Raw genomic sequence first — 15,115 nt, 5'->3', positions numbered from 1 at the left:
ATACCTCCTTACAGACCTTATCTCCAAATATAGCCATCCATACTGCGGGTTAGGGCTTCACCATGAATAAATTTGAGAGGACACAGTTCAGTCCATAGCACTGACCAAGAAAAAGAGATAAGACTCAGATTACTAAAATCAGAAACGAAAGGTGACCTTACTGACCTTACAGAAATAAAAAGGATCATAAGAGAATACTATGAACAACTGTACACCAACAAATTGATGTCTTAGATGAAATGGACAAATTCCTAGAAAGACATAAATTGCAGAAACTGGCTCAGTAAGAAATAAAAAATCTGGATGGACATATAACAAGTAAAAAGATAAAATTAGTAATAAAAACAAAAAAGCTTCCCACAAAGAAAAGCCCAGGTCCATAAGGCAGCACTGGTAAATTCTACTAAACATTTAAAGAAGAATTAATATCAACCCTTCACAAACTCTTCCAAAAACAGAAGAGGAGGGAACACTTCCCAACTCATAATATGAGGCCAGTATTACCTTGATATCAAAATTAGACAAGTAGGGGAGGGTACAGCTCAGTGGTAGAGTGTGTGCTCAGCATGCACAAGGTCCTGGGTTCGATCCCCAGTCCCTCCATTAAATAAAAAATAATAATGATAATAAATTAAATAAATAAATGTTACCCCCCAAACAAACAAAATTCTAAAAACTAGACAAAGATGTCACAAGAGAAGTCAAACTACAGACTAATGGCTATTATGAATATAGATACATAAATCCTCAACAAAATACAAGCAAACCAAATCCAGCAACATATGAAAGGGATTATAAATCAGGAAGAAGCAAGACTTATCTCAGAAGTTCAAGGGTAGTTTACATATGGAAACCAGTAACTGTAATACACCTAACCCTAACCGATATTAATAGAATGAAAGAAAATCCCCACACGATCATCTTAATTGATATAAAAAAAGGCACTTGACAAAATCCAACATTTAATAAAGTTGGAAAAGAAGGAAACTTTCTCAACCTGCTAATGGGCATCTATGAAGAACCCACAGCTAACATCACACTAGACAGTAAAAGATTGAAAATGTTCTCCCTAAAATCAGGAAAAAGACTAAGGATCCACTCTCACCACTTCTATTCAGCATTGCACTGGAGGTTCTAGCCAGGGCAACTAGGCAAGAACAGGATACAGAAGACATCGAGGTTGGAAAGGAAGAAGTGAAATTATCTCTATTCACAGATGACATGGTGTTGTATACAGAAAATCCTAAGGAATCCATCACAAAATAGAACAAACAAAAACTTTTAGAGTTCAGTCAGGTTGCAGTACACAACAAGATCACGATACTAAAATCAGCTGTACTTCTACACACTAGCAATGAACGATCAGAAAGTAAACAATATGCAAAATCAAGAAATAGATTTTAATTAACAGTATGAAAAAGATTTGTTGATAAAGTTAATGATTCCACATTGCAACTAACATTTAATAAACTATCACTTGTCCAGTTTTGTAGCAGTATCAAAGAATAACATTTTCTATCCCAAAAGCCTATTAAAATATTCTAGCTCTTTCAACTACATAAATGTATGAGGCCAGATTTTCTTCATATCTTTCAGTCAAAGCAACATATTCCAACAGACAGAACCCAGAGGTGGATTTGATAATCCGACTATTTTCTAATTGAGACAAAGAGAGTTGTAAACATAAAATACAATGCTACTGTTCTTGATACTTTTTTGTTGTTGTTTTAGAAAGTAATTCTTTAAAAAAATTAAATTGCCACATAATGGGTTTATTACTGCCATTTTAAAATTAATTAATAAATATATTTTTTTCTGTTTTAAACTCTCATTTAGCAAACATTCATAGCCAAAATACACAGACAAAAGCTCTTTGGAATCTTCAATAATTTTTAAGAATAAAAATATCCTGAGACCAAAAAATTGAGAACGGTCACTTCAAACCTACATGAACATTGTGTATATATTTTTTTCTATGTATAAAATATTTAATAATTAAATTTTAAATGAAAAAAAATCTTAGAGGAAAATCTAGATTTTTTAAATTTTATTTATTGATTTATAATCATTTTACAAAGAAAATCTAGATTATATATAAAATTTAGGGTTAAGGAAAACCTCAATCAGGGCAGAAAACTCAGAGGTTATAAAAGAAAGAAAAGCCAATATATTTATCTTAAATTTTTAAAAAAGACTTATGACAAAAGATATTATTAAAATAAGTCAATAAGTTAAGAGATATATTTTTAAAATATTTGCAAAAAGGGTGAAAAAGGGTCAATATCTGTAATATAGAGATTCATATCAACTGATGTGGAAAGATAAACACAATTTAAAAAAAGGAGAAAGGCTGTGAATGGGAAATTACAGCACAGCAAATCCAAATATCCAATCAAATACACATACTCATACTCACTACTCAATGGAGACGCAGAATTAACTTATAGGGAGACAGCACTTTACCACCATTAGATGGGCAAAAAAAAGAAGAGTAACAGCATCTATTCTAGTGGAGATGGAGGGAAAGTCTCTCCTGTTCTGCTGGTGAAATCTGAATTGCTACAGGCTTTCTAAAAAGCAATCTGGAAAAATCTATTACAATTAAAACACACATACACTTCAACCCAGCAACAAAAGCCCTATTAAATAAAAGCACCACTAACTAGGGATATATTTACAAAGTTTACTGTGGCAGTGTTTGAAGTGACAAAAATCTGGAAACCACACATTCACAACATCAACTAGAATCAATTTGCTACGCTGGCTGACTTAGAAAGGGATTTCCGGAAAATATTAACAAGGGAAAAAAGGCAACACTGAGGAAAAAAGGCAATACTGTGTATTTGTATCTATACCTTTGTTATCTCATTTTGTAAAATAAATATTGACAAAAACATACATGGATATGTGTACATATTTGTGTGTACTTTGTGTATGTTTCTTATAAGAAAAGTATGAAAGTGTACACACATCCTAGGTTGTTAATACGGGCTTCTTGGGAGGTTGATGTGGGTCAGGGGAGAGGCAAAGGACACAGCTTATTCAGTCTCCCCTAGAAGATGCCTATTCTGCTTTCCTGACCACTTCCTTCTCTTCATCAATCCATTCCACTCATTTTCACCCTCAGCTAGGCAAAGTCCTCGAGAGAGCCACCTTCCAGTCTCCTCTGAGTACTTGGAATTTCTGCAGCACTTCCTATTTCTATCAGATTCATGGACCTCTGAGCACATATTTATTTTTTTATTATTCCCTGTTTATATATGTTTTTAGATGTCTCACAAGAGACAAAATCATGTAGTGGTTAACAGTGTTGGACAGTCAAGTCAGACCACCTGGCTTTGATTCCTAGCTCCATCACTTACTTGTTAGCTGTGTAAACTTAGCAAGTGAAATATTTTCTCTGTTTCCCCATCTGTGAAATGGGAACAGTAAAATTACCTATCACAGGGTTGCTGCGAGGAGTAAATGAGTGAATAGCACATGTAAGGTGACTAGAACAGTGCTGGGCACGTCGTGATGCCATATAAGCTATTATCAGGGCTGTTATTATCTCCCCTAATCTAGACTTTAAACTCTTGGAGGCATTTTAAACCATAGATATTCTTTTCAATTTTTTTTGATCCCTTCCCCATTATTTCCTACAATAATGTTATTTTAAGGCCTTCAAATATTTGTTGAATAAGTGAATGAATGGCTCTTAGATTTGAGAAGCCTGTAGAGAAAGAAACTGCTGAGCACGTGATTGTCACTTTCATGGCAACCAGCAAGTAAATGTCCATGGCTGATCTAACCTGGCTTTTAAATTTATTTTGTTAAGAGAGGAGAATATTTGTCTTAAAATCAATCTTCTGGAACAGCACAGACCAGCCTTTCATCTCCACTTACAAAGCCATTTACAAGCGAGACACAAGGAACCCACCTCAAACTGTAATAAAAAAAAGTGAGCCACTTGTGGTGATAGCATTGGAACCAAGTCTCCTTGTAATTTACCACTGGCCCTTTGGGAACATATTGCATACGTTTAATGTAAAAATAAATTGTATTAGATAAGATAATAGTGCTTCAAAGCACTAGGTGAGATGCGTTTGAATGCTTAAGTTGTAGCTGTCATCTGTCCATTCTCTTGTGTGTACAGTTTAAGCTTATCTGATGATGGTTTTATTATCCTGGAGGTTTACTGAGCCAAGAGAGTCTAAGAAGCCATTTAGAAAACCATGAAAACACCTGTCCTTCTGATGCCATCCTCTCTCACTCCTCCTGCTTTGAACGTTCAACCTATTCCTCTCAACTGGATCCTTCCCATCAGCATTTTAACATGCTTAGGTGTCTACCAAATTAAAACAAAACAAAAATGCCCTATGTAGCCACCATCAACTCTCTTCCTCTGCTCATGGCCAAATCTGTGAGAAGAGTGGTATATACTTACTAGCCCCCTTCTCTCACTTCCCACCTGCTCCTCAACTACTCAGTTTAGTGTTTGCCCCATTAGCCTTCCAAAACGCTCAGCAATTGACCTCTGTCCACTAGATCCAGTGTGCCTTCTCCCTGCTCACCCCATGTGGTGAGTCTGCAGCTCTCCGCCCCACTGATCAAGGTCTCTCTTCCCCTCTTACCCACTTCCTCCCCGCCAGCCCCTACCCAAGGAGTTTCCAGTGTCAGCAAAGAGGGTGTAACTTTCTACACCTTTCCGCTACGCATAAGCACCTATATAAATCATAAGGAGGTGTGTGTATAAGTTATTTTTTCTGAAATCAGGTCATTACTGTGCAATTTCCTTTTTCTGTCTGACATTATATCCTAGACAGTCTATAAGTCAGAAAAAAATTAACTCTACCTTAACATTTTTTTATTTTGGTATATAAATGTATGCATATTCAGACATAACTAAATAAGTGTTAATACATCAGGACGAGTCATTACATTTTTAGAAATTAGAGAGAAAAATCAGATTTTGCATCTGGGGGTCCTTGAGAGTTTCCAGTGAAGCAGGACCAGTGGCTGAAGGGGCAAGTGTACAGATTTCAGCTCAATGGACACAAAGCAGCCATAATCAACCCTGGCCTCTGGCCTCTCCTGGAGCTTTTTACCTTCAGAGGCACTAAGCAGCGAACTGAAAACAGTGCCTTCATTATCTGTGTTTTGGGTTTAAATAATTTTGCTACCTCCTTCAAAGTTGCCACCTTGGGAGGTGACAGCCACATTCCAACAACAGGGTGATTTGCTCAAATTATTTTTGGAAATTTCCCTTTAGTCTAAGAATCTCTCACTCTCTCCCCCACACCACTCCCATTTTAAAAGTACACCTCGCCTTGGGGAAGCTGAGTGAAACACATGTGCTTATCTGCCCCAGGTCCTCCTTGCTCGTCTTCCACAGGGTCCGGAGGGATGGAAAGTCCAGAAACTGCTGACCTGAACTCATCACAGAGTCAAGTGTTGGCCCCAAATGACAGATCCTTTCCTTATAATTTTCCAACTAAACCCTTTCAAGAATCTTCTGAAAATTCTAACTATTACAACAAATATTTTCAAACACTACCGTCTTAAAATAAAAATCTGCACAGAGTAGCAAGAAGTCCAGACAATTAAAAGATCTCTATATTCCTTCATTTACAGTTGACTAGAACTGCTTCCACAGGGAAATGTCCAAAGCTGAATTTCCACCATTAACAGAAGGGTTGAACCAAATGACCTTTCCCTTGCAATACAAAAGGGTTAATAGCAATACAAGAAAACAAAACAACCCCAAAGGATGACCCAGGAAGGTGGTAAGACAGATCTTGAGGGGAGCTTTTCTTTGACAAAAAGTTACTGGAATTAAATAATTAAGATATTAACTCAAAATATAATATAAAACAGTATTGAAGGGCTAGGCACACAGGTGGTGTCTTTTTACAGTCCTGAGAAGACTGAGTGAGTCAGGGAGCTGGCTTCTCTCCGGGGTTGGCAAACGACAAGCCAAGGTGCCTGTTTCTGTAAGGCCAGCAAGCTAAGACTGACTTTCACATTGTTAAATTTTAAATATTTGAAAAATATTTAATGACACATAAAAATCATATAAAATTCAAACTTTAATGTCCACAAAAAAGTTTTATGGGAACACAGCCACATTCATCCATTTATATCTTGTCCACAACTCCTTTGTGTTACAACAGTGGATCCGAGCAGATAGAACAGACTATGTGGCCTGCAAAGCCTAAAATATTTACTGGCTTCCTCTTTGTAGAAACAGTCTGCTGATCCCTGTTCTAAACCAGATTTTGCTGCCATCGACTCTGTGTGAACAGGGCTGGCATCCTCCCCTCTCTGGATGGACCTTTGTAAAGGAAGGGGCCTGGAGAAGGTGCTGGCCAGGATGCTCGTCTGAGGTCCAGAACTGTGCTCGGCCTTCATGGCAGTGAGCAGGGACACCGCTGCTGCCACCTACAGGCCATGAACAAAACGGCAGGCGGGCGGCTGCCTGCGGAGAGACAGCCTCTCACAGATCTTTGCTCGGCCATCCTCTCTGATGGAGGGCACTGATGTGAACTGTCCCCCAAAGGACATCATCAGTGAACAAACATCTGGCTTTTACACACTTCTTAAACTGATAGACCACAACTCCAAATAACACTACATCTTCCAGTATTCACTTCAGGAATAAATGCTCCTCACAAAATACAAGGACTGCGAACCACTTGTTAGCACAGAAATGAGAGGAGACAACACGCACGGTCTTTTCAGGTCTGAAGGAAAAACCATGAAAAAGCCTGTCGTGTGATAATCCATCTGCAGTCCACTAGTCACCATTCTCTATACCATTTCACAAGACTCGCTCACACTACTTCTGAACCTCCACACTCTAAAAAACCAGGTAAACAGGTTTTTCACAGCTGAGGAAACCCATATCGAAAGAATGCAAATAACGGGGTAAAGCGGTTGGCTCTCCTAGCTCTGAACCAAGCCCTGGACTCTCACCTTAGAAAGTCTCACCATGAGCCTCCAAGGGGAGAGAAGTGAAAGCTTCCAGTCCTCGTCTGGGCTGGGCAGTCTTGGAATGTCACTTCTGCTGCGTTCTGCTCAGGGGCTCATCACGACCAACCCAGACTGGGGGAAGGCACTCAGACCCCACCAACTCGGGGGTTCAGGGCGGGAGGACTTGGGGGTGGCCGTGTCTGAAGACTATCTCCTGCACTTTGGGTGGGTTGGCTGCAGCCAGCACGGAGGTGCCACACTCTGCACTTGGCTTGATCAGAGGTTGAAAGATGACAGGTCTTCAGCATGAGTTTTTTGCTCTGAAGGGTGTAAGCCTCTACCTGTCTTCCCTGTGGATAGGAACACTGGTGCAGGGGATAGTCTTCAGACACGGCCACCCCCAAGTCCACCCACCCTGAACCCCCGAGTTGGTGGGGTCTGAGTGCCTTCCCCCAGTCTGGGTTGGTCGTGATGAGCCCCTGAGCAGAACGCAGCAGAAGTGACATTCCGAGACTGCCCAGCCCAGACGAGGACTGGAAGCTTTCACTTCTTTCCCCTTGGAGCCCAGCCCCCAACCAATAAGGAAGTCCAGGCAAGACCACCGAGTGGTCAGAGGCCACGTGCAGAGGGGCTGTGCAGGATGTGATGCCAGCTTGGACACGGAGAACAGCTGCATGACATCCCAAGAGAGACCAGCAGAAAATCAAGCAGCTGAGCTCCAACCGACCCACAGAATTATGAGAAGAAATGCAGCAGGGATTGAAATCTCTGTTTCTAGACTAACTTTTCAAGGCAAGAAACAGACTCAGAATAGTTGGCCCAAGTTTTCTATGGGGTATCAAGAGCCTCCAACTTACTTCATCATCTTCGTCTTCATCATCATCAGATTCAAGAACACCATCCACGAGCTCTTCTATAAAGAAAAAAATCAATGAATAACTGTGATCACCTTTGGGAGCCTTGGTCAACAAAATCCGTCGGCTGCTGTAGAGATGTGTAAACACCTTGGTGAGAGTCCAGTTATATCCAGTCACACTTCCTGGAGTTATATCCTACCACGCCATAGCTTGGTATCATCTTAAGAAAATTTAAATCTCTCCATTTTCATCAGAACACATCAGTAGCATGAAAAAAAATTAAAAGCCAACATATAATTTGAGGGTAATTTAGGGGAAGAAAGTAAGCTAGGATCATTGCTAGCATCGTGCTAGATAGCGTCACATGTATTATTTCACTTAATCCACACTAAGATTTTATTGACTTTTATCCCCATTTTATAGCATACATCAAATGGAGGCACAGAGGATAAAGGACTTTTTATGGTTATACACCCAGTAAGTGAGAGCTGAGATTCAAACGGAATCTATTTCTAAATCCCATGGTTTCTCCAAAGGGGCTAGAGGTAGTGGTCATGGCAGGTAGGATTCCTGCAAGAGCTTAAAAGAATTTACAAAGGAGGAATAAATTAGTAGCACAATGGAGTCAGAGGAAGAATAAGCCTGTTTCTTCGTCTGTAAAATGGGTATCAGACCTCCTACTTCCTAGGCTTGTTGGGGGATTTTATAACACACCGGAACTAAACCCCTGGCCCAGGCCCAGGTGCACAGCAGGCACTACACAGAAGCTGGTTACTTTCTCCTCCATGAAGCCTTCCCTGACCCCTCCCTGAGCGATCACCTCCTTCCCTTCTGAACACACGTGGCATTTCGTCTAGAACTCTCACAGTGCTCACCACCCTGGGGTGGTTAATGTTTACTAACGACTGAAGGGCTGACCTGTCTGGTATCCTTCTCACTCTCTGTATTAGACTGCGAGCCGGGGACAGAGCTCCTAACCTGATGCTCACCCCTCCACCCCTCTGCATCTTCCTTATTGGCACTCATTTCTTGAACAGATGACATGAAAGTAAAGACAGCCTGAGAGAAGAGGAAAGGAAGTCAAACAGGAAGTGGGAAGAAAGAAGGAACTGAAGGCTATTTCTGAAGAGCTTGCCCAGCACACTCAGGAAGGCGGCAGATTCACCCAGATGTCACCAAACCCCAAAACCATTTCCTAGAAGGGAATCCGCAGAAACTCTAGGACTCCGGTTGTCCTGGACGCAGCCCTCATTCTGAAGGGAAAGTGACTTGGCTGGACCGAGGCCAGCAGGGTGCTAACCAGGCTCACATGCCTGTCATGAGCTGTGCTGTTGTCTTGCGATGCTGCTTAGTCAAGAAAGCTGCCCTGCGGACGGGAGGATGCTGTGTCATTCTGCACTTGGGCTGAAGCTTAACTACCTAACTTCTCTTCCTACTGGCCCCAAACAGCACCACTCCTTTCCACCTTCAGTAAGTGGCTTTCAAAATGGGGATGCTGCTATATTTATCAATTATGAATCTTTCTTCTTCAAATATGAAAATGCCTTTTAAAAAAACATTAGATATTTCATGAGGCCAGTCCAGCCACACTCCCCTCCCCTGAGCCTGTGGGCTCAGACTCATTCTATCTCCAGAACAATCCAGTCCTGTGAACTCAAGGACCTTGTAAGCCTCAGCTCCTCCTCTCTGACATGACAGGGACATCAGCCCTGCTCCCTGGATTGCAGCCCTCAACACAGTAACAGGACCGAGCACTGGCATGACCTCTCCTGAGAGCCCACTGGTGAAGCTGGCTCTGCCTTGCTCCCGCCCAGTGACCTGTCAGGTCTCCCTGTCCTCTCTTTGGTGACCAGCTGGTATCTGCTGGACCCCCTCGCTGGGTGCCGGACTTATGGACAAACCTCCCTGCTGCTGCCGGCTGCTCACCTCCACGTGTCGTATCAGCACACCGGAGCTCCCCTTAGGGTTCACCAGAGCCATCCTTCCCCACCTGCGGGGTAAGGGTCCTAAAACACACGGGAATTTTTGTACTTGAGGACCTTAAAGTGCTATTAGAAAAGGAGTGCTAGAGGACTGAGATGGGCTTGAATGTATGAAAACGCATACACATTTTCATCTTCACTAAAATAACACAGGAAAGTCAATACTCAAAAAAAAAAAAAAAACTGTGGCAATGCCATGTCACATACCTTAAACTAGTAAATGACTAATAACTCACACTCTGCTACTAATTTCCGCTCAGGGGTGAAGACTCGGCTGGAGGGAAACCTCCAGCTCCCCCTCCTCTAGGCTTCACCACGATGCTTGCAGACTCATCTGACTTGATGCTGATGATGTAGCCTAAGGTATCTGTGCGAGGATGTCTGGTCCTCCAGCCAAACCTTCAATGACTTTCTGATTTTGTTTCAAAGTATCAGACTCCCGGGTAATCATCTCTGGGGTCCTGCCACTGTCTTATGGAAGCAGAATAACATCCGTGCTTGAGACAAAAAAGAACCACATCAGGCACCGCATTTAAACTGGAACTTACTGAGCGAAGCAGGTGGGTGCCCAGCCTTTCCTGAATACTCAAGATTACGCGTTAGGTCTGTCAGTGATAACTTCCTGACAAAGCACATCCCTCACAGAAATGTAAACTGACCCCTCCTCCTCACATTCTTTAGCATGCTGGTCCCAGGGCTGGCTTTAAACAGGAGAAAGTGATGATTTTTGGCCAGAGAGGCAAGGCACCATGCTTCTTGGCTGCCTGGGAGGAGGAAAGACTGACAAGGAAATGGAAGTGAGTGTGTCCCGACAGACTGAAACAAAGTCAGTTTGGAAGAAGGTTCCCAGCCCAACCCTGACCCGGCTGCTGCAGAGAAGCCCTGGCCTGGGAGGGAGGTCTCAGCGTAGCTAGTGACCACAGAGCAGATAGGCAACGACTTTTCCCAGCATTCCCCTGCCTTCCCCAACTGTGGCCTCCCCAGGGAAGGTTAGGGAGCGACTCGGCCAGGACTAAGGTTTTATTTCATTTTATTATTATTTTTTTTTATTATGTCCACCCAGCAGAATGGGAGTGCAAAGTCAGAAACGAAAATAAAGTCAGCTGCAGAAAATAAAGTTCTATTCCTTGTCGATCTGAATCTGGAATAAATTACACTTGCTCCATAAAATCCAAAGGAGAGGATGTTCAAACGGAAACAGGCCCCCAGCCTGAAGGTAGCCAAGGTCTCAGCCTCAGGGCTGCTTGCCCTGCCGCCCCCTGTTGATGGGGAGCCCTCTGCATCCTCCTGCCTCCCAAGCTCTGTGTCCATCTACGGCAAGGACGGGCCAGCTCAGCTGCACACTGGAATCACCTGGGAGCTTTAAACATTATCGCACCTGGAGTTCCTGCAGAGATTCTGATTTAACTGGCATAGGGTGCTGCCTTGGGGATTTTCAGGTGTCCCCTGGTGACCGCCGTGTGAAGACCAGGCTGTGAACTGTGAGCTGGAAGAGCCACCTGCAGGCTTCTTCCCATGAAGGGCTGCTGGCATCTCCCTTTTGCTGCCACCTTGGGATTAGAGATCAGGAGATCCATTCTTAACCTTCACTTGTGTGCTGAACAAGATCTGTGCACTTGGACTTTCAGTGATGTGGATGCTGAGTGTCGGGGGAGGGCATGTAGGAGGACAAAAGTGACAACCTTGGTCTGGATGCTGGCAGTGCCAGGTGCCTTGTACGAGTCAGTATCAAGGTGTCAGGAGTCCAGAGAAACAGCTAATAGCTTCTCCACCATCCTAGTCCCATCCAAGGCTTCCTTCACCTTCCTCTCCTGCTTATTAAGGTATGTGGGTTGTCATGGTAATGGAGGAAAGAGGATCACATCCTCCCATGCTGCTGATTTCTGGAGTGAATGAATGAATGTGGGAGGGCGACGGCACTTTCTACAGTGGTGCTGGAAAGGCTGGGATCTGTTTTCGTTATCTGACCCTAGGACCCTGGGGCAGCCACCCAAACAAGGTGGGGGAAATGATTAGGAGATAAAGAGAACTTCCGGTTAGAGAAGGGTTTCTGTAATTGCTTTTGAATTCTTTTAGTTGACTATAAGCCTAAAGTGTGATGAGGGACTGATCTTGGGACAATGTGACCTTCACTGCCTGCTTGAACTTTTGTTCATTAGGGTCTCCCCACCTCCCTCAAGGCCTCTTGAATGAATGCCAAGAAATGACAAGCCCCTCTAAGAAAGCCCATGTATCTTTCTGGCACATGTGAAAGATTCAAAAGACAGATCATAGATTTTTAAACAGACTCTTAAACAGACCTGAATTGAGCTGCTTGATGATAAATTCAATCTGGCGGATCATTTCAGCATTGCCTTCTTTGATGAAGCAGCGAAGGATGTCTTCCATTCCCTGGAAGGATTGGAGAGAGTAAGAGTTAACATTTCCGTTTTGAGGGGGAAAATTCCTTTTCAATGGGATAGTTTCATGTAATCAAAAATAAAACAAAACAAAACCAACCCTTTATTTTTTTCCAGGAAGAAGGGATATGCACAATAACAATTCCTCTGCTCAGTTTCTAAACATTTTTTGTTGTTATTTTTACAATTCACAGTGAAATTATTTTCTTCTTGGTTGACTACCTGACCCAACTATAAAACATTTATTTAAAAAAAAAACTGCTGTAAAACTTTACTGCGTAAGTGTTCCCTTTAGTTTTGGCAATACATTGTTTTGGGAAGTGGTTTCTTTCCTGTGTTTTCCCTGTATTTATACACTGTGTTATGGATTTTAGGGCTAAAAGTGGTTTTTGAAAAGTGAAACCATATGTTTAGAGAAGTAAATGAACAAATAGAGCCTTTTCTTAAACAGCCATCATTCTTCTCCTATCAAAATAAAGTCACTATATTGTGTATTATTTACTTTACTACAAAACGCTGACATCAGACATGTAGAGGTAAGTGTCCGTTTCCCTCCTTCCTCTGTCCTTGTGGGACTGGAATGTATGGCTGGAGCTAATGAGGCCTTCTTGCCACCAAAAGGAAAAAGTGTATCTAATATTGAACCTAAAGCACAGGAAGCAGAGTCCAGAGGTGCGGGGAGGGAAATGGATCAAGTGACATGAGAATTCTGATTAGGTTGTACCTGAAGCTCATGGCTGGACTTTTCAGTTACAACTGCCAGGAAGTGCCCTTTTTAGGCATAAGGCCAGTTTGGAATCAATAGCTTTGACTGAACCAAAGAAAAAGTGCCAAGTGCTGTTTTGAACATGGTGAGTTTCAGTCATCTACAGCAGAGCATTACCCTCTGCAAAGGTCAAGCCTGGAGTGTAATTCTAGCCTCCCCATAAACCAGCTGTGCCACCTTGGTCAAATTACTTCACTCCTCCCAGCCTGTTTCCTCAACTATAGAATAAGGATGGCAACTCAAGTTAACATGAGGTTTTCTTTTTTAATTGAGGTATAGTTGATTCACAATGTTGTGTTAGTTTCCGGTGTACAGCATAGTGATTCAGTTATACTTATGTATTCTTTTTCATTATAGGTTATTACAAGATACTGAATGTTCCCTGTACCATCAGATTTTTAAAAGATATAACTGGGTGTTGGTTATGTAGATGTATATATTTTTCAAAATGCAATGAACTATATATGTAAGGCCTGTGCGTTTCACCGTTCATAAATTATACCTAAAAAAAAGCATCTAGGCCAACAACTGGCACACAGTAGAGTCTCAATAAACGGTTGAGACTGTGCCTGCTGCGTCCGGCAGGGATCTGTGGCTCAGAAGAGAGATCTGGTAGCTGAAGCGAGGGAATAAACAACATTCCCGGTGACCAGAGTGAGAAGAGAAGAGGGTTAGGACAGAAACTTAAGAGAATGACATGTCACAGGGGAGGCAGGGCAGAGACTGATAAGCCCACAGAGTTGGTCTGGAAGGAAAACACTCTGGATAGGCCTTAAGTCAAGAGAAGAGCGTTTCAGAGGCCGTGCAGCAGTGCCAAGGGCTCCTGTGGGACCAATCAGACACACCGGGGCTTGTCCCACCAAAGAGACAGGCCCTTCATTGTCAGGAGAGCTGAATTTTATGTCTCTCTGCCCCATTTTATGTCTGAGACCTCTTCCCTGTTCTCCATCTCGACCCAAAATAAGGGCCAGAGAAGGAAGAACATTATCAAGTACCAGCAGTGTGATTAACCCCAAAATGCCGAAGGTCAGGATCAGCACAACCGGCTTCCCAGTGTCAGCGTCTAATGTTCCCACCCATGGAGTGGGACAGATGATTCCTTCAGGCTCTCCTCTATATTTCCCTTCAGAGGTTACTTTTGCAAATGATTAACTGCTCATATACTGAAAGATCTTTTAATTCTCATTTGCTCTTTCCTCTATCTCTAGCTCAGTTGTTACTTGGGGAAAAAAATCACAAATTCCTTCTCTGTAATTAGAAGTATTATTGGGGGAAGCTTTTTTAATAGAAAATTTCCCAGTGAGGGGGGAGGGCATAGCTCAGTGACAGAGTGCATGCTTAACTGCTTAACATGCACAAGGTCCTGGGTTCAATTCCCCAATACCTCCATTAAAAAAAAAAGTTTTAAAAAAGCAGCAAAACAATATTACTAATTATCAGAGAAATGCAAATCAAAACTATGATAAGGTATCACCTCACACCAGTCAGAATGGCCATCATTCAAAAGTCCACAAATGACAAATGCTGGAGAGGCTGTGGAGAAAAGGGAACCCTCCTACACTGCTGGTGGGAATGCAGGTTGGTGCAGTCACTGTGGAAAACAGTATGGAGATTCCTCAAAAGACTAGGAATAGACTTACCATATGGCCCAGTCATCCCACTCCTGGGCATATATCCAGAAGGAACCCTACTTCAAAATGACACCTGCACCCCAATGTTCATAGCAGCACTATTTACAATAGCCAAGACATGGAAACAGCCTAGATGTCCATCAACAGATGACTGGATAAAGAAGATGTGGTATATTTATACAATAGAATACTATACAGCCATAAAAAATGACAACATAATGCCATTTGCAGCAACATGGATGTCCCTGGAGAATGTCATTCTAAGTGAAGTAAGCCAGAAAGAGAAATACCATATGAGATCGCTCATATGTGGAATCCAAAAAAAGAAAAAAAGGACATAAATACAAAACAGAAACAGACTCATAGACATAGAATACAAACCTGTGGTTGCCAAGGGGGCGGGAGGTGGGAAGGGACAGATTGGGATTTCAAAATTTGTAGATACTGACAGGCATATGCAGAATAGATAAACAAGATTATACTGTACAGCACAGGGAAATATATACAAGATCTTGTGGTAGCTCACAGT

General features: G+C 42.3%; 1 protein-coding gene across 1 annotated transcript in view; it reads right to left on the bottom strand.

Annotated features, from left to right (window-relative positions):
* ARMC9 (armadillo repeat containing 9) overlaps window positions 1–15,115 on the bottom strand; it is a 143,598-nt gene that overhangs the window by 60,995 nt on the left and 67,488 nt on the right. The window contains 2 exon segments of the mRNA XM_006183280.3: window positions 7,809–7,864; window positions 12,091–12,181. Of these exon segments, the coding sequence (XP_006183342.2) occupies window positions 7,809–7,864; window positions 12,091–12,181 (147 nt within the window).

The sequence above is a fragment of the Camelus ferus genome, chromosome 5, assembly GCF_009834535.1.
Source record: "Camelus ferus isolate YT-003-E chromosome 5, BCGSAC_Cfer_1.0, whole genome shotgun sequence".
In the NCBI taxonomy this organism is placed as follows: domain Eukaryota; kingdom Metazoa; phylum Chordata; class Mammalia; order Artiodactyla; family Camelidae; genus Camelus; species Camelus ferus.
This window is presented reverse-complemented; position numbering and strand designations above follow the sequence as displayed.